The 26147-nt window shown below is 36.1% G+C and overlaps 1 protein-coding gene across 1 annotated transcript in view; it reads left to right on the top strand.

The window, feature by feature from the left end:
- The window catches only part of LOC107660642 (protein disulfide-isomerase A5-like), a 47349-nt gene that overhangs the window by 3400 nt on the left and 17802 nt on the right, over nucleotides 1-26147 (top strand). The window contains exons 2-12 of the mRNA XM_016450021.1: nucleotides 5662-5788; nucleotides 9702-9789; nucleotides 12945-13028; nucleotides 13174-13219; nucleotides 13647-13739; nucleotides 14404-14464; nucleotides 15843-15910; nucleotides 18089-18180; nucleotides 20687-20758; nucleotides 23037-23173; nucleotides 25438-25508. Coding sequence (XP_016305507.1) covers nucleotides 5662-5788; nucleotides 9702-9789; nucleotides 12945-13028; nucleotides 13174-13219; nucleotides 13647-13739; nucleotides 14404-14464; nucleotides 15843-15910; nucleotides 18089-18180; nucleotides 20687-20758; nucleotides 23037-23173; nucleotides 25438-25508 — 939 coding nt within the window. The remainder of the gene's footprint in view (nucleotides 1-5661; nucleotides 5789-9701; nucleotides 9790-12944; nucleotides 13029-13173; nucleotides 13220-13646; nucleotides 13740-14403; nucleotides 14465-15842; nucleotides 15911-18088; nucleotides 18181-20686; nucleotides 20759-23036; nucleotides 23174-25437; nucleotides 25509-26147) is intronic.

The following is a 26147-nucleotide window of genomic DNA, read 5'->3' as shown; positions in this document are numbered from 1 at the left end:
CGAATGCAAACATGGGAGATAAAATGTTTTTTATTGAGTTTAATGTACTGCTATATACTTTAACCTGCTATTAGCCTTGTCAGTTTTTATTACTTTGTTATTTAGCACTTTGGAGATTCAGATTTTTATTTGAAAAAAAAAATCACAGTTCTGTTCTGTAAATTTTCGGAATACTTTTTGGGTTAAGAGATTAGTTTTGAAAGAAACTGAAAACCATGTTTCTATTTTCAGAATTAAATTTTTCTGCATGCTGCTGAAATCTGTCATATGTGTCTGTTGAAGATTTGTTTATTCCCAAGTTAATGATTTGCAGACCATCCCTGTTGAGTTGAAGAGTCCATAAGGAGCTCTTTCAAACGCAGCAACAAAGAGATTCAGCTAGGAATATGCAAAAAGATGTGTTCCTCCATCACCCCATTCCTTCCCTGCATGTTCTTTTCACTCCCCTGAGCTCATCAGATGAAATAGTGGTGCACAGCATGTGTTTTTCCAACCTGTTCTGTTCACTTCACATTGATCGACGTGACGCGATCAGGCCTGTCTCTCAAAGCTGTTCAGTGGATGATAATAACAATCACCGTCTTGTGAAAGGATTGGTGTTGTTAGGATAATGTCCACTTCGAACACCACTGCTAAGGGAAGGCCAAATGAAAGTCTTTGTAACAGGTACAGGACATGATGATTGCCAGACAGTAATGGGCCCGCTCTATTGGTCGACTGTCAGGTTTGGACAGAGAGTTTGAAGAATAGGTGGTACACCAAATAGGGATGGAAACCTGATGGGACTAGATGTAGAACACTGACTCTTTTGTCTCTGAATGGAGTTGAATGCTGCAGTTGTCTGTGTGCCGAAACTGTACATTTTAGTGTTAAAGATGGGTAATTTGAGAAACAATCAGATTTTTACAATGTGCAGACTTTTCTGTGCCATTCAAAGTGCTATTTTTGCAAACCAAATACTGTCGAGATATGATTTAAAAGGGTCTTTATACTATTGTTATACTTCTATCATTTTATTTTTCCATGAGCTCTAACTATAATATTAGTCAAGGTTTATTACAGCAAATAATAATTTAGTTTTTTAATTAACTTTTTTTACCCTCTGACCCTTAGAATTCAACAGGCCATTTTTGCTGCACTTTTGTGCATTTATTTATGGGAAGAGCGCTTGCTGTCGGGTCTAATATAGTTTGCATTTTTCAATAACAGGCTCTTTGCTAAGCAGAAATTAAACTCTGACATGTTCACAAACCAATTTGTGAGAAAACGTGTCAATCAGAGACTAATTCTGGGATCCTTTGTAAGGAAAGCAGAGCTGTAGGTGCTACACACAGCAAGAAACAGCACTGATTTATAAGTTTACTGATTTATATTTTTGTGTTCAGAAATAAAAATATATACTGCTTTCTTCTTATTTCCTCACTGTGCTAATGTTGAATTGAAAACTAAATGGGCATTGTTGACATCTAAATGTGGTTAGGTGTTACTGTATACTACCTGACATCAGGAGGTGCAATAATTCAGAACGAGCCAATTTTGAGCTTAGTCTTCTTGAAAAATTTAATCTTTTATGATATAACCCATTCAAAGTTAATGTTGGACTTGAGTAACTTGATGAAAGAAAGATGGTCCTCTCAAATACTTCAGTAAGTTGCTCTGACATTTCTTCATAATGCATCACCATGTCTGCTCCCGCTGTCAGCATGGCTGAAGTCAGAGGAGGTGTGATTTCTCAGGTCCCTCAGCTTTGCAGTACTTTAATTAGCCCTGACTGTCATCTTCACACACTCACTGGCTCCCAAGGCGCTGGGGCCGCAGGGATGTCACCGAGTCGGCACAGGTTGTCCATTCCGCTGGACCCCATTTGCTCATAGAGAGTTGATTAAATGTGAGGAGGAAGAGAACGTTGTCTCTGATCCTTCACCTTTGTCTTTAATCCACATAAACTAAACTTTTTACTTTGCAGTGGCAGTTGAATTGAGAAATGTATGTCCATCAATATTTAATCTAATAATATAATAATAACCATAAATGTGTTTTGCATTATTGTTGTTATCCATAAAAAATGATTCTAAATTAATTTATTTTATTTATTTATAATATATTTTATTTATTAATTGTTACCTATTCATATAAATATTTTTCTGTGGCAATGGAATTATTTTATTATTATCATTTTTTTCTAATCTCTGTCTCCTATGAAATGCCTCCTGTCACAAAAGCATGAAGACACATTCATTTCTTTTCCTATGCTTTCTTTTTGATGACTTAATTGAAGCAATATTCTATATGTACTGGCATTAAGTTCTGGAGAAACTGAAGTTGGTCAAAACACGCAATTTGCAACGTCATTTACAACGAGTGTCATACTACAATTCAGAACTCAGTTTTATTTATTTACATGCCAAAGTCTATTTTACTGTCATTTGGTACTTAGCAAGTGTTAAAGGTGAAGTATTTAATTTCTGTACCACTAAACGGAAAAAAATTGTGAAAAAAAATGCTTTCAAAATCGAGTTTCAAGCGTCTGCCGTTGTTTAAACAAACAGGTAGTCCCAGGCCAAACTCAAACCATTGATTGAGCTAATGTTGTTACATATGGAACAATCAGGCTCCTCAAACATATTACAATTCCATTTGGTGCCACTAGTGGTGCAGAAAATTATTTTCTTTACCTTTAATTTTGAACTCTGCCTGTATGAGGTTTCCAGCTAAGGTCTGTGATATGATAATGCTAGACTAACAGAGACGTTTTGTTTATTTAACATTAGTCCAGATGTAATGGTGTTGCTCAACAGAATGTGCAGTGATAAATTCAGTCAGGCCACTGGCCCTCGTCTCTCTGTAGAGAATGTGCGGTGTGATTTTTAACAAGGGAGAGTATGATGCTTGTCTTGGTTTGTCATGTAGAAAGATGAAGCTTGTCAGTGGCTAAGGCACCTGTGTTTCTCACCAGCCCTTCCTTGTGACGCTCCAATGATGATGGCGATCAATCTTTACAGACTTGTGCACTCACACACAACAGATGTACAGCTACGCTCTGGTTTTTGTATTGTGTTTTATAAGGTTTTTGCCACTTTTTAGGGAGAGGAGGGAGAATGAGGTCCTCTTACACTGTTAGTAAAAGGTTGTTTGCACTCATTATTTGGTTCTTAAAATTAAATTGCTTCGGTTTAATTGATGCACCTTTCAGAAATGCCACCTTTGCATATTGAATGAGCACTGCGCTAAAATAGAGTGCTGCAGGGTTGACATATTTCTGTAGTCCAAAACCCCGGAAATGAGTTAGCACTTCCGGACTGATCGTACTGAAGTCAGTAGGGTTTTTGGGATTTTTTTTTTTTGGTAACATGGCTGAAATTACTGTAGGTTTGTGGTTAAAACAAGCTCAGGGTATTTTCACATTTTATTCTGTGACATAATATCAGTAATGCCCCAGTTGTGAATGTTTTAAAGCTTTTACTTGTCTTTAAAAAGGCTGTCAGAGACATTCAGTGTCATCATGGCAAACAGTTTAACTCACTGTCTGCTTTCCCAGCCTCGCTGTGTTTATAATCACACTCTTACTAACTTAAACTTTGAAGTTTGTGTACATTTGTGTAGTTCATTTTTAGCCTACATTTAGCTTTTCAATTTTGCCAATTGGATTGTTCATTTGTCAAGATTATCATGATGAATAAAACGTGCAAGAATCATAAGCTTTATTGGTAGCAGAGCTTATTTTCTGCAATAATCCAAAAATCAATAGAAAAATCCTATTGGGTTTTTGCTGGGGGAAACTGGGTGATGCTAACTTCTGGGTTGGCCTACAAAAATACACCATCACTGCAGCAGTCTATGCACCACACATACTGTTAAAATCAGACTGAAATGATCAGCGGATGTGTTTCAAATGAAATTCACTTGCTCATTTCTAATGCCAAGAAACTTTGGGAAGAAATGCAGAGGAGCAGATGATCAATTCAGATGTCTGTGCACTGCAGCTTAGTCTCTTTTTGGCATGAGGAGGAAGTTTTGAGTTCTGAAAGTTATCGTGTTTTCAATGTACGTCAAGCTCTTATCTCAAAAGTTCAAGGTTAATTTGGTTTCCTCATGATAAAACCACTTTAGTTCACCACCATTAGTGCGATGTGGGCTTGATTAGGTCACATGTGGGAAAATTGTATTTACTATCATTAAAAATTAAGAAAATTTAACTTGTGTATTGTTATCTTTAAGGTCCCCATGAAATCAAAATTAAAGTTTTTTGGGTGTTAGTATCAATATGTTAGTCTTAAGGTTATCTATAAGGCTGTGTGCTCAAAAACAGTGACAAAATTCGCATTTAGAAGATATAAGCATTCAAAGCTTGCAGTTCATCACTTCCTCCAAAACGGCTCAACGATTTTTTTGACGTCACATCGTACTTCAGCTTCTCATCAAACTTTCTGTCCAATCAAATGCTCTCTAGAATCCGAAGCACCACACTATAAAATAGACGCTGAAGCCGCGGCTGAAATCGGTCACTTGTCACCGCACACACACTCTGCTCCGGTCCAGAGACACGATAGCACGGAGTGGATCACATGCGCCAGTCGGCGCAGACCACAAAATGTATCAGAGCTATTTGATGAACGCTATTGGCTATTTTAAAAAGGGGCGGGGCTGCTTGATTTGTCCCGCCCTGTCTTCCTGTTTCAGTTAAAATGACGTCAACACATAGAGTAACGCTGTATGTTTCTAAGCATTTCAGGGGACCTTTAAAAGTTTCTCTTCAATATCTGGTATGTTGAAATGGAAACTCTACAGACATTCTCAAAGACTGTCGGATCAGCTATTAAAAAACATCCCGACAGACCAAATGAGTTTTCTTTCAACATGTCATTTTGTAAATAACATTTGATCTATCTTGTCCACTAGCGGTTGAGAATTAATTTCTGCTCATTGTGGTAGTGTCTTTTCACTTCAGGCATGTGGCATAGGGAGATGATAAGGACGTGTGATAGGCTGGGTCACTGTCTGAGTTTGTGACATGGTCTGTCTGATCTTGTCATTTTCCTCTTCTTTAGATGACAGCACCTTTTATCTGTTGTCGCTTTATCGGCTCAGCTCCATCCGAACTCAGAATCGCATGCCTCTGCTGGGAAGACTGATGGGGAGTGTGGCAGAGAGAGTATGCTCTCCCACCATAGGGCAACACATAAGTCTCACATCAGAGCACAATATTAGAAGCTACTTCAGGGCACTTTTGTGAGAAACTATATTTTATTTAATATTTTAATATTTTATTTTTTATTTCAGGGCATTTTTGTGAGAAACTATATTTTATTTAATATTTGTATATTTTATTTTATTTTGTTTTATTTTATATTTTAAGGTCTTGTTTTGGAATTTATGTAGTGCAGTTCCTATTGTGTGGCCAACCGCTATTCGCTTAACTCTTTTCCAGTTGTTTGCAATCAGTAAAGAGTGATATATGGATATATTGATGTGATGTAACTGCTTTATGGTATACTGGCTCTTGTTTGTCGTTTCTCCTCTGTCATCATGTTTGACATTGTCGTCATTTTGCACAAATGCCACAATTATATTGCGTGCAGTTGAGGATATTGTTTTGAATCGCCTGTGGTGTTTGGCCTTGACAGTGAAAAACGATGATCTCTGTCTGTCTCACCTCCTCAGGTTGCAGTGTCATCCGCCCTGCAGGCAGCGAAGGTGTCTCCGCTCATAAAGAAAGTCAGTGATCACAAGGATTTCAAGAAACTTCTGAGGACCAGAACTAATGTGCTTGTCTTGTATACCAAGTCAGGTCAGTCACCACTGTTGTTTTTCAAATGCATTAAAAGTATTACAGCTTTAGCAGCCAAAAAATGCCAAGATGTCTTAGTATGCAACTGCCAATAAATGTGTTTTAGTGATCCCTAAGGTCAAAAGGTATGTTTTTACATTACCTACAAAAGTCTGTGCTATTTAACCGAATGTATTATTACTCAGGTTGCTACAGGGATCAACAGTAAAGATGGTCCACTGCCCTGTAATTGCAAAAAAAATGACCTGCAATTTTTCTTGAAAGCATTTTATGAAGTAGAAGAAAAAAGAAAACATAACTTGTATCATTTATTCAGAGATCGCCATGAAAATAGCCTTGATGCTGGCATGGCGTTAAAAAGTGAATAAATAAACAACAAAAAACATAAGCAATATTATAGAAAATACACTAGCAAAAAAAAAAAAACTAAAAAAACACTACCTTTCAAAAGTTTCTGAAGGAAAAAACTTGAAATTTATATCATTTTATATAAATACACTAGAATAAATACATGCATTTTTAAAGATTTGGGGTCAGTTTTTTAGGTAATAATACTTTTTTTAATAAATTAATATATTTTGAACAAATATATATATATATATATATACACACACACACACACACACACACACATATATATATATATATATATATATATATATTCTCTCTCGCTCTCTCTCTCTCTATATATATATATATATATATATATATATTCTCTCTCGCTCTCTCTCTCTCTATATATATATATATATATATATATTCAGCAAGGATCCATTAAATTCAAATCTGACAGTATAGACATTTATAATATTACAAAAGAATATGTTGTCAAAATGTCAAATACATTTGTCTTTAAATAAAACTGTCTATTCATCAAAGAGCTCTGGAAAAAATTGTATCATGGTTTCCACAAATATACTAAGCAGCATATCTGTTTTCAACATTAATAATCATGAGAAATGTTTCTTGAGTGCCAAATCAGCATATTAGAATGGTTTCTGAAGGATCATGTGACACTGAAGACCGGAGTAATGGCTGCTGAAATTCAGCTTTGATTTCACAGGAATAAATGTAATTTCATATTAAAATATTAAATATATTAAAATGTAAAAAAGTGTAAAAATATTTCGCAATATTCCCGGTTTTATTTATTTTTATTTTTTTTACTGTACTTAAATAAATGTAGCATAAGAGTCATCTATCAAAAACAAATAAATAAATTAATATATAAAAATATATAAAAAAATCTTACTGACCCCAAACTGTTTAACGGTAGTGTGCATTGCTAAAAATAAAACGGGACCAGAGATAATGTTGACTGGACAAGTAATCATAATTACTGGTCCAACTGGGCCAGCAAGAATTTCTTACTCTTGAGCCCTGTGTTAGTTATAAACATGCTGACTTTAACTTGCTCAGCAAGATTCTCTTCAAACTGTTGTTCCACCATGACGGTATTTAACTTGAAAGAGAAAACTTGCCATAGAAGTAGATACTTTATGGTTATGCAGTGTGTACATTCATTGTGATTTGCACCATGACACATTTCAGACCATGATGCATAAAATCAAGCTTGCGTTGCTAGAAGTGTATGTGTTACACACCCTAAGGGAAAATTCATTGAGAAGGTATGATTCTGCTGTATGCTAACAGACCTGTCACGCCACAATAGGTAGGTCAGCTTTGCTTTCATTGCCAAAAGCATGTTGGTGCCTTTAGATACTTGACCTTTTGTACAGTACACTTGGAGTATTCTGTATTTACCACACTCATTAGATGTCAAAATATAAATCTTATGGCCATAGACAGAGTAGATAAAGAACTTCAACACTCTAAACTCCTAAACACCCTAATGCATCGCTCTCTCTCAGCTTTTAGAAAAAAACTACCTCCTAACACTGCATATTCATTTGCATCACTCCTGGGTGTTATTAGCAGAACCAGCAGGCAATGTGCCATATATGGGTACCGTATGGATGAACGGTCCATAAACAATCTCCCACCCACAAAGCATGGGAAAGAGCCTCTCAAGGTCTTGCTATGCAAGATTTATTTGTTTCATAATTCACGACTCATTTCGAGCACATGAGGTCATTGGATAAGACTGTGTATCGAACAGTGTGTTTGATTGATGGCTGACTAGTGCTGCTCATCCTGTGCAGCATTTCCATTAGAAGCATCCTGCTAACTGTGATAGTCCCTTTAGATTGCAGGAATGCATTGATTTCTAGATCAGGTGGTGCATAGGCACTTCTCATTCAAAACAGTACTGGTTTAAACTTCGTTCTTTTGATTTCGAACTGAAAAACAAGGCAGAACCGCAAAATCGATGTCCTTTTGACCTTGACCGATGTGACAAATGGGAAGAAAAGCAGATTGTGGGTTCAGTGGTGTAGTAGATGATCCCAGACTGTCACAAATGTGTAAATCTGGGGTGTAGTGAAACTGTCACTGTGTTTTCACACGTAGTACTTTCACACTGTGTGCTGTTGTTTTGTACTGAGGTGTGTTGGCAAATGCTTTCATCATCAACACGAGTACTACTGGTAGAAATGCTTTTAAAAATAGAGAACAACATCCACTTCACCTTTTTGGGTTTTATCATTTATTCATTTATATTTGATCAATACTTTTAGCTCTACTACCTATGTGTTTATCACCCAGTAAACATTGCGCTTGGTCTGATGACTGCTGCAATCCCTCGCCACTCATTTTAACAAAATGATGGATGTGCAATTGTACAAACATGTATATGTAATCAATAGGGTTTCATTTCCAAACCAGATTGCTTTTTTTATGTGAACTCGAGTTTGCACCAATCAAACAAACTAAAGGAACTAGATATCATGAACATCTGGATTCATGTACTCACCAAATACTGTAGTATGTATTGTATAGTAGTATGTAGAAAATATAAAGGAACTTATCTCCGATAAACTGATTGACTAAATTACCCTTTTTTATGCTTTACTGGATTTTTTTTATGTGTTTGAAAGACGAGGCTGCGTGTATTTGATCTAAAATACAGGAAAAACTGAAATATTTTGAAATTAAACATTTTTATTTTAATATATTATGTTTATTATATATATGATGATATGATGAAACAATTCTTATTATCAATGTTGAAAATGGATGTGCTGCTTAATATTCTTGTGGAAACCATGATACATTTTTTCAGGATTATTTGATGAATAGAAAGTTCAAAATAACAACATTTATTTGAAATGTAAATCTTTTGTAAAATTATATCTTTACTGTCACTTATGTACTCCTGTTTTACCTGAAATGTTGGACTGCTTATGGAATGTAGTGTTGAATTTCTTTTGAATGAATCATATTTTTATTTAAAAACATGCCATTTGTAGATTTTTTTCTATTTTTGTATGTATTCATATATTCCCCTGCGAAGATATTTTAGCTCAGAATATCTGTTTACATGCAGTTAAATAATCCGTTATTAATCTGACTGATAGCAGTCAGAATGAAGGCTTTCATGTAAACACCAGTCAAAACAGATTTTCTCTCACTCTTACACACAGATCTTTGAACTAGTAATAGCTCGCTTAGTATCTTATGAGAATGCAGATCAGATGTACTAGCTAAACATAAAAATATACTTGTAAAATTATTAAAAATCATATTTTAATTGTATGTAAAATGTTACAATGGTTTCTATAATTTCATGTATTATAAAAAGAAATGATGGGAAATTAAGCATGTTAATTGAGGCTATTTATAGCATGAGCTCTGCAGGTGACATGCAGACTCCATGCAGGCTACCAGGTGCCATTGACACAGTGTTAGAGACCACTGGCATACACTAGATACAAGCTTATGATATTTAAAGGTGTTGCGGTTTCTACAACATGTCTTCTCTACAGTTGTCTAAATGTGTTTTTTGTGTCCTCAGCTTCGTCTGGAGGTGCTCATCTAAAGCTGCTGTCTGATGTGGCTCAGGCTGTGAAAGGTCAGGGTACCATCGCCTGGGTAAACTGTGGGTGAGTACCAATCGATTTAACTCTTTTACTGCCATTAAAGTTGAGGCAGGTGATGTCCTGATCAACTTGGTGGTGTTGCTTTATTTCTAATACTGTCTTTACCAGGTGTGACGCAATAAATACTGTAATAGGGTTATAGATGGTGTTTTTGCACTTGGGATGATGTTTCTGGTCAAACAGTATGTTAATGTAGAACCTTGAACTTTTTTTATTTCAAAAAGAAAGTAGGGTTTAACCCACGGTTAAGTGCAGTGTGAAAAAACCTTTTGATTCTTTGTAATATGATCTCCTAAGCCTCAATTATAACTCATGTACACAGGTTGTATCTGCATCAGTGTCTGTGGTGATTACCTTGGATTATCTTGTTTCATTGCATCCTTCTTCAGCTCATGCATGTCACAGCTCAGCATCTTCTGTCTGCCTCTGCTTTGAGAAAGAGATATCACAAAAGTTGTTTTGATGTTTCTAATGATTAGCAATCAAAGCTGGGCTCTGAATCATTTCGTAATGGCTAGGTGGTAATTGGTAGGATGTTGCAGGCAATGAAAACTGTGTCTTGTTAGCACCTAAACACTCACACAAAAAAAGCCTAGCCAATCCTTAAAGCACCTTCTTGAGACTGGCTTGGGTACATTGGGTCCCCTATGTGAAGAACTTATATAAAGCTGGGTTTAAAAAAAGTAACTCCACACAGGCAGCAGTGTGGTAGACCAAAGCAGAGATACGCCCACATGTTTTCTACAGATGACAGGGACCTGAGAGATGGCCAGCTGCAGTCCACTGGAGGATACCATTAAGGAAGTAGGTCATGGACAGAGCAAGATCAGTATGAAGAAAATGGGAATGAAATAATTCTGGAATCTAAACAATCCATCTGGATTTTTAATGAAAACTTGTTCAAATAAAACAGCTACTTTTTCAAACTTTACTTGGTTTTCAACTTCCCAATTTGTCCACTCGACTTGTTTGAAGCCAGCAATCTCACACACTAACCACTTTCAGCAATTTTGACCCTTGGATATCCCTTTCAAACCCCCTGCAAGCAAAACTTATTGACTTGATCCATGACTCTCATGCTTTAGAACAGCTTGAAAAGGACGACCAATTATTTTGGCATCCCAAGCTGGGGCTGGGGAGGGTATGAAGGGGCATATCTACGCATGCATGCTCATTGCCATCTGTGATCCTGAGTCAGCTCGTTCGACACACAGCATGTCTAATTGAGTTTCCCACCTGACAGACTGAGCTCTGATCTCCACCGCGCTTCTCTCAGTCCTCCCACAAAGGCGTTACGTGGGAAATGCATAATGCTAATGATGGCGTCTCATCTACCTTTAAGGAATGGAGCCGGTTGGGGGTGGATTCTGTCAGAAGCATAATTGAGTTCCATCTCTTTGAATTTCCATTAGCATGGGGCTTTAGATCGCTGCTGAGTCCTCTCTGCTGCTCCTATTTGTCCTTATGTAATACATTTCCATGCTTATTATCGCTCAAGGGAAGGGGAGTCTTTACAATGGAGAGATCTGGATCTCTTTGGGAGGGTGTGGGCGTATATGCGGTGACAGTGGGACCAGGTAATTGTGGGTCCTTTCTGTTCTCAGGATCTGTTGAGGTGCAAGTGTGAAGATGGAGTGCTTTGTTGCTGTTTTTATTTTTTGTCATTGGCTGTATGACAAAGATGAATTTGTCAGGAACTGGAGCATTCATTTTTTGTGCAGTGAATTCAGAAAGCACTGACTTTTGAATCCCTCTGTGGCACTTTCCCATAAATAGGATACAAAACAGGGCCAGAAATCCCCTAAGAATGAAGGTTTTATTTTTATTTTTTTCAGCAGTTGGCCAGTGAAAGTAGTTTTTTAACCTTAAAAAAAAGTGTATTTGTATTTTATTTCCCATAAATTTCTTACAATAACATGAGTAACAGGGTTTAATGGCTGAGCATGATGAATTCGGTCTGCATTGCAGTTTGCATAAAAAATTGTGAAAATGGACTGAAATTGTTTACTTTTAATCATGTAGAAAGAGTCATGATGATTTTACTTCTTGAGATAAAGACATACTGTACACTCAGAAAAAGAAAATGGTACAAAAGCTGTCACTTGGGTGGTACCTTTTCAAAAGGGACAGCTTTTGTACCTTTATTTCTGTGAGTGTATGATGTTTAGTTATAGCTACTTTTCACACTACATAAACTATTATTTAACATAAAATGTAACAAACATTTTAATAAACAATAAAGTGCATGGAATTAATGCTTTAAAAGAGTCTTGGGATTCAAAGTGTAGCACATTGTTGAATGTGCCCTGTCTACACAATGCCTATCACCAGTACCACATACTTGTACAAAATCCATTTAATGTGCAGGACGTTTTGAAGCATGCTATTCTGCTGCAAGGAATTGCTAAAGTGGAGCAGGATGGAAAAAACACTTAACTCTTCTTATCTAGAGACCTGTGGCTCTGAATTAAAGCAAGCAGAGTTTATGTATAATACACTGTAGCAGCTGAATGTCTTGTCCTTCAAAAAGAGAAGAATGACAGGGTTTGCCAAACTTAGAAGCGGTCCTTACATTAGCTTATTGCTGTGGTCATCTGTCGCTTCCCATGAGCGGTCTCGTATTGCTGCTACAGCAATTTATTTAATGTCTTGGGACATTAATTGTATCACTTCACTTTTTGGCTGCATCAATTTGCATGACAAATGTCCTTCGAGGACTTGTGTTATAATAGAATAATGTGATTATAATATTTGTTGAGCATAATTCGCTATGACTTAATGTTCGCTTTCGCCTCTGAGTTTGCACAAAAAGTATGAAGTTAATTGATTGTGCTTGCAGACACTTGACTGAACATGGCTGCTTTAAACTTTTGTTTTCCTTGCATTTTTACCAGGGTTGTGCACCATTAGGTCCTTCAGAGTTTGCTAACAAAGTTAAATATTGTAATTTGAATTTAAAGAAAGTAAAATTTAAGAAAATCAAAGAAATGTGTGTATTTTAACTAGTAGTTTTTAATACATCATAATATAATAATCAATTATTACAATTGTAACTTTGTCTGATTTCATGAATAACTGTTTTATATGCATTATTTACTGAATGTGATTCTGTTAAGTGATTGAATATTCATATGTTTTCTGTTGGTTCCCCTCCACAGGGATTCAGAAGGACGCAAACTCTGTAAAAAAGTCAAGGTAGACCCCATCTCGAAAACCAATGGAGACGAGGTCTTGCATTATAAGTAAGAATAGTCCTCTTTTTTTTTTTTTTTTTTTTTTTTTTTGAGATTCATGTACTGTAACAATGGTAGATGGAGATATTATAATGTATTATTACTGAGAAGCATGAGCACAGCAATTCATCTTTAAGTTTTGTGTTGCTTTTAGAGATGGGACCTTCCACACAGAATACAACAGACCAGCCACATTTAAGGTAATTTCTCAGAAAATTGCATTTTGATGAAGTCATCACAAGAATATTAAGCAGCAAAACTGTTTTTAACATTGATTATAATAATAAATGTTTCTTAAGCACCAAATCAGCATATTAGAATAATTTCTAAAAGATCATGTGACACTAAAGACTGGAGCATATTTTTTTATATTCTTTCATAATATAAATGTCTTGCTGTATTTACTGTACTGTATAAGCATAAGAGACTTATGTACAAATTTACCGACCCCAAACTTTTGAATGGTAGTCTACACCCTATTGTGCAAATAGGCCCCTACCTCTGATCTCACAATGATTCACTATTAAAATGAAATGCATACAGTGAGTTGACCATATTTTGACAGTGAAAGATGACTCTTTAATGGTCTCTTTTCAAAGTTTCTATCTGTTCTCTCACCTCTTTTAGTCCATGGTGGCTTTCCTGAAAGACCCTGCAGGTGCCCCCCTGTGGGAGGAGAACCCTGAGGCTAAAGATGTTCTTCACATTGAGTCAGAGAAGGTAAGTATCTCTCGCTAAAGCTCACTGCAGCGACGATCGGTTTTCTGCTGAGTATCTATCAGGTGTGGGATCTTTACACAGAACAAAAGACATGTAGCTGAACAATCTGCAATAGAAGAACCTGTCTATTCTTCTGTCTCTGGAGGCTAAATCTGGCAGCTGGACTGGGAGTCCAGAAACAAATGTGGTCTTAAATGCCCTAGCCTTAAATTTTTAGATCATTTGGGTATGTGAAAAAGAAAAAAAGTTAAATCTGAAGACAGATTCATGATGTTGTAGTATATACTTGACAGTGAAATAAATTGTGTACTTTAAAATAGATTGCGTCAAATATGTTCAGCATTAGCCTCTTTTCAAAACAGAAAGCACACACTGCAGATGACGGTCAACAGCTACACTTTTAATAATGAAGTCTTTGAAACATCTTTGAAGAGCTCAGTAATTTCTAACATTTCTTTTTGTTTCTGTGGTTTAGAGAGTTGATTACTAGCACTGTGCTGGTTTGTAATGAAGTAATGAAGCAATATATCATGTTAACGAAAGTGGCCAGGAAATCTCTGCCCTTGTTTGTTGGTTTTACTGAGATCACCTAAAATTCTTCTAAAGTTTATAGCCACTCAGCCCGAGTGTTTGACAAACTCAATTAATGCTGTTTGGTTTGCAGGACTTCCGTAAGCTGCTGAAAAGAGAGGAGCGGCCCATCCTCATGATGTTTTACGCCCCATGTGAGTCACCTCTGTCTGTAATCATCCACTACTAGACACTTCATATGATGCAAACTGTGTGCAATCATGTAAGAAGTGCCATGTTCAAGCAAACCAAATCCTGTGAAGTGTGATTGTGTCTGAATCAAATGTAGGTTGTGAATGCAGTCGAGATTTCATTAAGATGGTCCAGCATTTGTCAGTGTGACATAAACAAGAGTTTAACTTCCAAAGACATTTCTCATTCATCTTAATTCCTCGTGTAGTGCTCAGAGGAACCCAAAAGCTCATTACTGCAATACTAAGTCTTGAAGATAAGGAATCAGCCAAAATCATATTTAGATTGACAAATGTAGAGAACTTCTGGGCAGTACCAACTCTTTCATTTTTTTTTCTGCCAAGACTCCAGACATTATCAATTGAAAAGTGCTTCTTAAGGTTAAACTTAACATGTAGCCATAGGGTTAATAAAACTATCACCATTACCTTTTCTGATTTGATAAAATACTTAAAGGTAGTGTAATTTTAAAAGTTTGGTATCAGAACCTGTTGTCCAAAATATGAACCTTTCATTACCCAGGGGCACTTTAATACTTTTTATTAATTACTTTGTATGTTTTATTCAGTAAGGATGCAATAAATTGATCAAAATTGACAGTAAGGCATAATGCTACAGAAGACTTGCATTTTAAATGCATTCTGAATTCTATATTTTGGATTCTATATTCATCAAAGAATCCTGAAAAGAAATGTATCACAGTTTTCACAAAAGTATTACGCAGCAACACTGTTTTAACATGAGAAATGTTTCTGAGCACCAAATCAGCACTTTTGAATGATTTCTGAAGGATCATGTGACACTGAAGACAGCTTTGCCATCACAGGAATAAATTACATTTTAAAATATATTACATAAAAAAAATGTGATTTTAAATTGTAAAAATATTTCAAAATTTTACAGTTTTTACTGTAATTTTGATACAATAAAAAGAACATTAAAATATCTTCAAACCAAAACTTTTGAACGGTAATGTAAGTATTAAACTTTGGTGTATTTACTCTATAAACATGGTATCATAATAGTAATGTTGAGTAATATTGTGCAGCCTTTCTGTAAAAAAACATGGTGTGATCATATTTATCATTGTGAAATCTAGTAATTTCAATAGGAATGTGTGCGACCATGAATTTCTTGTAAGGACGAAAGATTCTCACACACAGATTTTGCAGTGCTCCACTTTGGTCACTTGGTTTCACCACATTTACCTACAGAAAGCTGCTTGGTTTTGAAAGTGACATCTGTGTGAGCTGTGATTCATACATTGCTACATTTGTGGCAATAGGCTCTGGACGTTTTTCACTAATGCATCTTACACTGTAACATCTCTTCTACATGTAGGGTGTGGCGTATGTAAAAGGATGCAGCCGATTTTCCAGCAAGCAGCCACTGAGACAAAAGGGAAATATGTAAGTACACTTCTAGCATGTCAGAATCATGGCCTATTGATTCCTCTGTTTCCTTTTTTTCCCCCTGCTAGACTGTATCGCAATACATTTTTCTGATTCAGTTGTTGAATTTAATTACCTAACAGGTGAGATGTTTTTGCGAAAACCATTGATGTGCCTTTTTGACCGAACGTTTAGTTCCCCCTCATTAGAGGAAGAAGCAATTTTGCTTAAAAGCCCTTCTGCTGATTTCAATATATAGTTATAGGATATACTTCCTGCTGTTGAAGTCTATGGTGAAGTATGGATTATATGCCAGCTCAGCTCAATATCTCTATGTGCACTGCTGGGAGAACCACCGTATACCTCACCACACATATTTCTCTCTCAGTCCTTCTCTCTCTCTCTCTCTCTCTCTCTCTCTCTTTTTTTTATCTCCCTCCGTCTTTTTCCCCATCTCTCATCTTAGAATGTTCACAGAAGCACAAACATAGATGCTTGAACTTTCATTCAAACTAAAATGGTCCAAATCGAAATTGAACATTTTTTAAGAAGACCCAGCTGTACACGTCAAAGCGGGAGTGTTTTCTACATGGAAGCTTGTGTAAGTCAAGAGAACATTGCTTAGTATTGTGTAGCTAAAACCATGGAAAGGTTCTTTTTTTTTCTTTTATCTTCTGGTAAACTCAAAAATTTATTGCATAAACAAAAACGTTTGTTAAATGACTATTTTGGAAAATACTCTACAATACATTTAAATTTGATAACATTACTTAAAGTGTTAGGTATCATAAGCTATCAATGAACAATGCTTTTACAGTATTTATTCATCTAGTTTAATGTTAATTTATACATACACTACTTTTTGGGGTTGTAAGATTTTCTTTCCCTATGTTTTTTAAAAATCTAATGAAGGCTACATTTATATGATTACAAATATATTAGTATTGTGAAATATTCTTAAAATATTTTTTTGTTTTAATATATTTCAAATTGTAATTTTTTACCTGTGATGATAAAGCTGAATTTTCAGCATCCATTACTTCAGTCTCAGTGTCACATGATCCTTCAGAAATCATTTGAATATGCTGATTTGGTGTTTAAGAAATATTTCTTATTGTTGTGTTGCTTGATGCATTTTTTCAGGACTTTTTAACAGGTTGTTTTTTATTGATGAATAGAAGGTTGAAAAGAACAAAAGATGTTGATCAATTTAATGCGTCCTTGCTAAATAAAACAATTAATTTCTTTAAAAAAAAATCTCTCTAACCCCAAATTGTGAACAGTAGTGTACATAAACTTTTACCATTTCAACTTGTACATACTATAATTATAGTATTTTGAACAAACATTTATTAACAAAAAACATCAATAAACTGTAAAAATGTTCATTCTTTGTTTATGACACCTAATCCATTAACTAATGTTTTAATGAATTGAACCTTACTGTAAAGTATTTATTATCATTATTGTTCTTTTCATATGGAGGGATATTTAAGCAGTATTTTTCTCTAACTGTAGTAGCACTAGTAAATAAGCTGCTCGTTTGAAGATTTGCATAACGAAAGGGTAGCTTGCTGGTACGGACACGAGGTGTAGATTTGCTGCCTCCTGTGTTTCTGAATTTCCACGTACGTGTGGTGAGAAGCTGATAGCACTGCAGGAACATTGATGGATTTGGGAGGTAATCGCTGGTCAGCAGAGTTTGTCTGCATATTTTTCATTGGCATGACGGATGCGTACGGGCCACCGGAGACGATTTGTGACTTACTCTAGGATAATATACATTTATTTTGGAATACATCATAAAGCATAGACTGTCATAACGGTGCAGTTTGTTTGAATTAACGGCACAAGCTATATTTTTTCAACTTAGCAATGTGACATGCTATAAAAATGGATGAAGTTCCCTCATGTTTTGATGTGTCCAAACACAAAGTAAACTGAGGCTGTAGTCACTAAAAGTAGATTTCCTGAAGTGAGTTGAAATTGCTTTCGGGGGGCGATTAGCATGTCAGGTCAAACCTTGCAATGTCATGAGAGAGATGGATATTTACTGTGTGCCACTCCGCTGCATGCCATCTGTATCGACAAGCGTTCTGTTTACTCTCTGATGTGGCCATTCATCTTCATTTTCCTGTATTTGAGGTGCTAGACAGGGATTGTTTGTTTCAAGTCTAATTCATTGCTTTTGTGTAGGTGTTGGCTGGGATGAACGTGCACCCGGCGGAGTTTGACGGGCTCAAACAGGAGTTCAGCATCAAGGGCTACCCAACCTTCTGCTACTTTGAGTAAGTTTGTCTTGATTCTTGACTCAAATACACAAACAAAGTCACCTTTTGAAGAACCGAATAAAATGGACTAAATTGCTAAGCTTTAAATCTTAAAGCCCTTTTGATGTTACAGTGTATATCTATACCAATGTTGCCAAGTAAATTATTTTATGCCACAAAATAGGAAGGACATTTAATGTAACTTAATTGTAGGAAACTAGATCGCCAAATAAAAAAGTCATTGCAATATTAACTTAAGGTTATGTTGCCAGCAAAATCGTTGTATTTTGTAAATACTTGATATTGACTTTTTTCTTAAGCAAGTTCTGTTTTATTGTAACACTAGTGTCATAGCGTTGTAAATTCATTCATTTGAAGAAGACTAGGAAAGAAGGATCAGAATGGTACATCTTCTACAGTCCAATTAAAGGAACACTCCACTATTTTTGAAAATAGGCTCATTTTCCAACTCCCCTACAGTTAAACAGTTGAGTTTTACCGTTTTCGAATCCATTCAGCCGATCTCCGGGTCTGGCGGTAGCACTTTTAGCTTAGCTTAGCATAGAACCTCTTTGGTCATTTTTGAGCGAGATGCTAACAGTCTAATCAGAAGCTGCAGCTGAAAGTGTTACGCCAGACCCGGAGATCGGCTGAATGGATTCGAAAACGGTAAAACTCAACTGTTTAACTAGGGGAGTTGGAAAATGAGCCTATTTTCAAAAATAGTGGAGTGTTCCTTTAAGGGCTGAAGATTTTTTGGAGATGTCAGTGCTTTTTCCTAGAAGCATTCATCAGTCCTTTTTTTTTCCTCGAAAGTCCAAGTACATGAAATGTCAGCATAAGAAAATGCACCTTAGTGAACACTAGTTTTGTGGAGTGTTACTTTTAAATGTATTACAATACTGTTAAATAATGGATAAAGAAAAATAATGAAAGTCCAAGAATTCTATTTAAAGGCTTTCATTATTAAGTTATTCTGTTAATCAAATATTTAAATACATAAAATGTTAATTCTAGTAAATATTTGTTGAAAACTTTTGAACTTTGTGCACAAAATGTTCTTGACCACTGCACAATGTAGCATTGCAGGCAGAGAATTGATTTGCAGTATTTGAAAAAGTACTCGTTTCTTCCACAAAATAATCTTTGCATATTAAAAGGGTTCAAATTAATTCATTTCTGAGACAGTTTTGGGGCAGCTTTTTATATGTAGCATGCTAGAACTAATAGCCCCAGCAAAAGGCATGATTTATGATCTTAAATGAATCAGAGAATTTTAATGTGTATTCTCTGCATGGTGCAATTTGTCCAGAGCATTTTTCCTGTATATATAGACTTGTGGCAGCAGCTGTGTGCATTTAGCTTCTGTTTAGTGCTCCTTCATTTCACAACTCTTTTAATTACTAAAAGGTTAATTAAACATGGCCCTCCGCCCAAGGCCAGATCTTTACACGACTTCACCACACCTCCCCACCTCAGCACTGAATCAATTAATATTTCACTAATGCATTATTTGTCTTCCGATCAAAGAGAGCATAAGTCTTTAGATATAATTAAAATAGAAAATTGTATTTTATTTTATTGTCTGCTGCTTGCAAACAGATCTACATTTAAGCTTGAGGTCTCTTGCCGTTTGAAACTCACTTGAGACTAAAACTCAAAAAATCAAGATTTCGCCTGACACTAAAGTGATAATTCTGTTTGACGAACATGAGTTTTCCACTTTATTATTACATTTCTTTGTTTAGGTTGCCACAGTGCTTTTGGATTCGAACTGATTAGTGACAGTTACAAATGACAGTCCATTGCCAGCATCTCGGCTAAGCTCCCACTTGCTGCAGATTATTTTCAGTCACGGAATGGGAGCAGATGATGGCAGATAAAGCTTGAGTTTCCGATGCATGAAGCCTTCTTCCGCATGCTGCTGTGTTCAAAAGCATTTCTGGATACATTCGTGATCTCGTCTGCTTGTGGTTGTATGGATTAGTAAGGGCACAAAGGCTGCTAGCTGAAGTCTTTGATTATGCTAAGAGCCCTGGGCCAAATGGCTTAATTAGCTTTGAGTCAAACGCTCATTTAAAATGTTTATCTTGGACAGCAAGAAGCGAGCAGCAGTCTTGGATGCCTTGGGTCTTTGTTGTGTGGGTACAAATATCCAAAGCTGTCTAGTGCAATTTATGTTGACAAAATAAGCACTAATATATATTGACTTCACCCGTTTAGGATGTCCTTTCTGAAAGAAGGCAAGATTTGAAGTATGTTTTTGTAAAAATCAATACTAATAGCTTTATACAAACCTTCTGTTTCTGTTTTACAAACTTTTGGCCATGTTTTTATATAGAGAGTAGAGAGAGGACAGGAAATAATGGGATCGTGATAGGAACTCGGGCCAGAATCGATCCCACATCTCGTGTCCATCTTATATTGGTGAAAATGTTTTGTTTGTTCATGATAAATTGATATGTGTTGCTTTGGATTTTATCAGCCAGTTTATGATTAATCATTTTGTTCTTTTTACAAAAAGGAAGGGGAAATTCTTGCATCACTATGAGAATTATGGAGTCACCTCTAAAGACATCACTGATTGGTTGAAAAAGTGAGTAAACTTTATTTCAACTCTAGACATACAAACCTCTCTTTATTTATTCTTACGCCCTTTACTATTTTAAAAGCTGTAAAGAATCACTGTGTTTGTAAGAGGTGTGACATCTTGGACTTCTGCCCGCGGTCTCTAACATTACCCAGGGAGTGTTTTACAGGAACTGTGGTGTGAAAGATATGATGCCCACTGTAAAACACTGGATGTAAACACTCCTCTGTGCCTCCTAAAAGAGATGTGATGAGGCTTTAAAATCTCTGCAGTGTCTTAACCAACTATCAAAGTGACAAAGTGAACAAAATGTACTACAGTCTACAGCACGTCTACACGTCTCAGAGATTAACTTCACTAGAGCTGTGCATGCAATGCAGCATGTCATTTATGGAGTGCATGAATCTTCCAGTCATACAGCGGCACAATATTTTGCCTAGCAACATTAAGAGAAATAACTTCAGTGGCATTGCTGATGCAGTGAAACCAGACTAGATGAACTAGACCGGATTAACAAGCACTGTGTCCTAAGCAGTGTTTGTATTAAGTTATGTGCTTTGGCATGACACAGTAGTTTGTGAGTAGTATGAGAAACCTTTTTATTGGCATAAAGTTTGGTCCACTTATTCTGGTCAATAACTTCCCACTTAGACTGGAAGAGACTGTTTGATCAATATGTCACAAGACCAGCCACAGTCACAGCTTAGTTTGTATTTTCATGTTGTTTAAGGGCAGGTAAATCTGAGTTTGAAATGAAACCACTGTTAAAAATGTTCTGTTTTGCGAAGTAGAAAGCAAGGAGAGAAAAAATACAATAAAAAAAAAGTCAAAAGTAGAAATATTTATAGATTATTTATATTTAATGACTGCTGGATCTATCTGTCTAAAAAGTGAGGCTAGGCAACAAAGTGTAACACGCAGTTCTGTTCGAGAATATCTAGTTTACTCTATGTATCAAAAAATGTTTAGAATCAAAAAGTTTTTTTTTTGGTTTTTGTTTGTTTTATCTGAGACCAGTTTCGTGTAACTCATTGTCAAATTTGATGGCATGATGCCGATTTGGATCGGAGTCTGTATTTCTGCAACTCTTTGGCATATTGACACCAAGCTCTATGTGTGTCATTATCATTTGCTGGCAGCGCCACCTATTGGTCAAAAATGATAAGCAATTATGTCACATTACAAGTGATTGTATTTTTAGATTTTCAACTATTTCGCTTAAAATCATCAAAAATTGTCTTTAATTACTAATTCTTTCAACTCGTCTGATGCTTCCTGTCGTGGTTGCTTAGCTCCTCATTGCCTCTGTTGTGCTTGGCCCCTTAATTGCTGCTTGCAGTTTAATTTTAATAATATTTCACAATATTACTGTTTTTACTGGTTTCTACTAGTTTCTTTCTGTTTTTACTATTGTTTCTATTTTTGATCAAATAAATGCAGTCTGGGTGAGCATAAAGACTTCTTTCATGAACAAATCTTGCTGACTCTAAACTTTTAAACAGTATTGTTTCAAAGATTTAGTTAAATTATGATCACTGCTAGAGGGACTGATAAATTAAATGTCATCCATGACTCCTGAAAGTTGCTAACCAGTTAGTTTGGAACTAGTTATTTAATCAGCTCTCACCATTTTTGCATGAGACTGTCAATGAAGGAACTGTGGGTGGTCCCTAGTTTGTGAGACAGAAAATCATTATTGCGATTTCATAAACTATATGACCGCTGGAGCTGATTGACCAGTACAAGAGGTGCATGTTAAGAGACTTAAAATTGTGACCTCCTGCTCTCAAAGCGCTTGCAGATGTATGCCTGGATTGTCTTGTAGAATCAATTTTGAATGAAGATAGTGAGAGTTTGAATGTGAGAACATTTACTGATGCGCTTTACCCACTGAATGGTTGTGTTTGCCAGTGTTTATCCCTGGCAAAGTTGCCTCTGGCTGGTCTTCAGCTCACGCACTTCTAGGAGATAAGCTCTTGGCTCTATCCACTCTACGAAGGAATCATTTGGGCCACACTTATATGGGCACAGGGCCCATGAGGAAGACAGATGTGAATTGCGAGCTCAGACTAGCTCTCTTTAGTCATGCGGGTGTGACCGTTCCTCACCAGATGTAGAGCTGAAATGAGTTGTGAGATGTGAATTGGCAGTGTCCAACTTAGAGCTTAGGTGTCTCACATTAGTCATTTGGAGGGTTTTGAGTCATGAAGTTCAGGCTTTGAAACAACAAAAACATTTTGACTAATGGAAATGTTTTTAACTACTTGTTTAATATGTTGCACAGCCCCCAGCCGCCACAGCCTAAAACTCCAGAGGTGCCCTGGTCTGAGTCCGGCTCGGTGGTCTTCCATCTGACCGATGAGTCTTTTGACACATTTCTGGAGGAGCATCCTTCAGCCCTGGTCATGTTCTACGCTCCCTGTGAGTATCAACAACACTGCTCTTGCAGGACTTAGGGCTTGAATGGCTTTTAAATTTAAAGGTAGTCAAAGGGTTAGAAAATTATGTTACCCTCATGTCGTTCCAAATCCATATGACTTTTATTTATTCTGTGGGATGCAAACAAAATTTTGTCCATACAGTTAAAGTCAATGACATCCACTGTAGATTTAGACTCCACCGACTTTCTTTATATGGACAAAAACAGTTGAAACTTTGTTACCTTCTACCTTTTGAGTTCCACAGAAGAGAGAAAGTTCTGCAGGTTTGGAATGACATGAGGGTGAGTAAATTATGACATAATTTTCATTTTCAGGTGAACTTTAATTGTTAGGATTATGTTTGCTTGACAAGCCAGTTGTCAAAATCGCTATATTACGATTATGTTTTGGACATGTTATTATGATAACAATTATTATTCTTTGCACGCGTATTAAGGCAGAACTAGTTGTAGTCTTTGAAGTACACTGGAGTATACTGAAGTACCATGGTATACTATATATGAATGTACATTCATATACAGTATACCATGGTCCTCAATGATCCATATAGCCTACTGTCAAATATGCATATACTGTACAATGGTTTATACATGGTACGCCAATGACCTTAATACCTGTATTTTTTATTTTTTTTTAGTGAAGTCTAATTTGAACCACTGAATAGGTCAGAGATAGACAAAAAAAAGCTTCTCTTTATGTTGTTTGAATTGCACTTGTGTGCTCTTGATGTTTTTGTCTATCAATTTTGTTTCAAATGTTTCTACCTGACACCGATTTGCTGATACGCGTATGTTAGTAGTATTTCAATTTCTTGGGAGGTTGCTTTTTTTCGTGATTGAAGGAAGATGGCTCTCAGCTTTCATACATTTTTGATGAAACACCTCTGATAGAACATATTAATTTCCTGTATTGCACAGGGTGTATCCTACCAACCCACCACTGAGCATATGTGCACATACTCTCTCTCCACATTAATACACTGTCAAGGAACCGGATGACTTGTTTACATTCTCATCAACAAGGTCAAATGCAATATCCTTGTTCACACACAAACATCGCTTCACATGCACTCAGCTATTATAATGCCAATGACAACATCGGCTAGGCCTCTCAATGCACACTCTTGTCAAAAAAAAAAATAATTCTTTACCTGCATCAGATTAACTAGACAAAATGCATGCTGATGCCCCCCCCCCCTCAGTGTGCAATTTCATGTGACCTGATTTTGAGTTACTTAATAATAATAATAAACTCTTGTACATAGTTCTTAGCAAAAATGCAAACCATTTATGAATCAGTGATGTGACTTGTTCATATTCCCATAGTGTAAATAAATACATATTAAATCCAGGCTTGACTAAGTGAGTTCTGGCTTATGATTACTGGAAAGGCTTTTATGATTATGTAACAGGTGGGGAATTGGAAAGGGATCTCTTTAGAGGAAGTATAATTTCTTTCCAGATGAGTGCTGTTTGTGATTATGACTGACATGTTGTAGTCTTTTATGGATATCGAGTGGTTGTTTTTGTGCTATGTCAATTATGCATAACCCTATTAAAAAAAAAAACTTAAACCGACATAGATGTTTGCTGTTTTATGCTGGTTTGGCTAGTCTTGTTGACCTCTCAACCTGGTCAAGTTAGTGTTTAGCAGTTCAAGTACCCAAAACCTCTTTAAAACTGTCAAACCAGGCCAGCCATTAAACCACCTTTGGCTAGCAGGGTTTTCCAAATGTTTTGTGATGTATATGAACTACCATTCAAAAGTTTGGGTTTGGAAAGATTACAAAAAAAAAAAATGTTTGTTCACCGCAGCTGCATGCATTTGATTTAAAATACAGTAAAACATAATTGGGAAATATTATTACAATTTAAAATAACTGTTTTGTATTTTAATATATTTTAAAACATAATTTATTCCTGTGATGGCAAAGCTGAATTTTCAGCAGCCATTACTGTTATTATTAATATGCTGATTTGATTTGACACAAGAAGCTCAAGATATCACAATTATTCTCATAATTAGTACTATTATCAAATCTGGTGATTGTGAGCTGATCAGATTTCATTATCATTTTAAGTGCACATCAACTTCAAAGCACTACTGTAAACATTTTGTAAAAACATTTTCACACTTTTTCTCTTTTTTTCTTTTTTTACTTTTTTTACGTTTTTTAAACTTTTTTCAGGTTTGTGATGTTAAAATTAATCACATTCTAATTTTCTTAATTGTGATTGTTTTTAGGGTGTGGCCACTGTAAGAAGATGAAGCCAGAGTATGACGAAGCTGCTGAGATCCTCAATAAAGAGCCAGATGTGAGTTCCTTCATTCTAATTATCTGACATATAGGGAATGGATAATGCTCATATATTTGCTTGCAGTGGTGTATTGTAACAAAGTAATAATACTTTGTTACAGTACTTAAAGGGGTCATATGATGCGATTTCAATTTTTCCTTTCTCTTTGGAGTGATACAAGCTCTTGGTGCATAAAGAAGATCTGTAAAGTTCTTTGAGACTAAAGTCTCAAATCCAAAGAGATATTCTTTATAAAAGTTAAGAGTCAACCACGCCTACCTAAAACGGCTCGTTCTAACACGCCCCCACATGTCTACGTCACGATGTGGGAAGATTTTCATAACGCCAGCCAAATGTTCACGCAAAGAAAGAAGGCGTAACTTTTATTCTCGCTGTAGTATTGTTGTTGCCGCCGCCGCCATGTCATGAAGGCGCTGTTTCATTGTGAAAGCAAAATGACTTTGACTACAAGATGTAGGTGACTTTGTTTCTTCAGTAGAGCACATATGATGATTTTTAACTTTAACCGTTGCAGTCTATCAGTCGTATAATGCATGGCAATGGTAGCAAAATCTATGAGAGTAAAAAAAACATGCACAGACAAATCCAAATTAAACCCTGCGGCTCGTGACGACACATTGATGTCCTAAGACACGA

Source organism: Sinocyclocheilus anshuiensis, unplaced genomic scaffold (assembly GCF_001515605.1).
Source record: "Sinocyclocheilus anshuiensis isolate Anshui unplaced genomic scaffold, SAMN03320099.WGS_v1.1 scaffold627, whole genome shotgun sequence".
NCBI classification, from domain to species: Eukaryota; Metazoa; Chordata; class Actinopteri; order Cypriniformes; family Cyprinidae; genus Sinocyclocheilus; species Sinocyclocheilus anshuiensis.
Note: the sequence above shows the minus strand (reverse complement) of the source record. Positions and strands in the feature narration are given on the sequence as shown.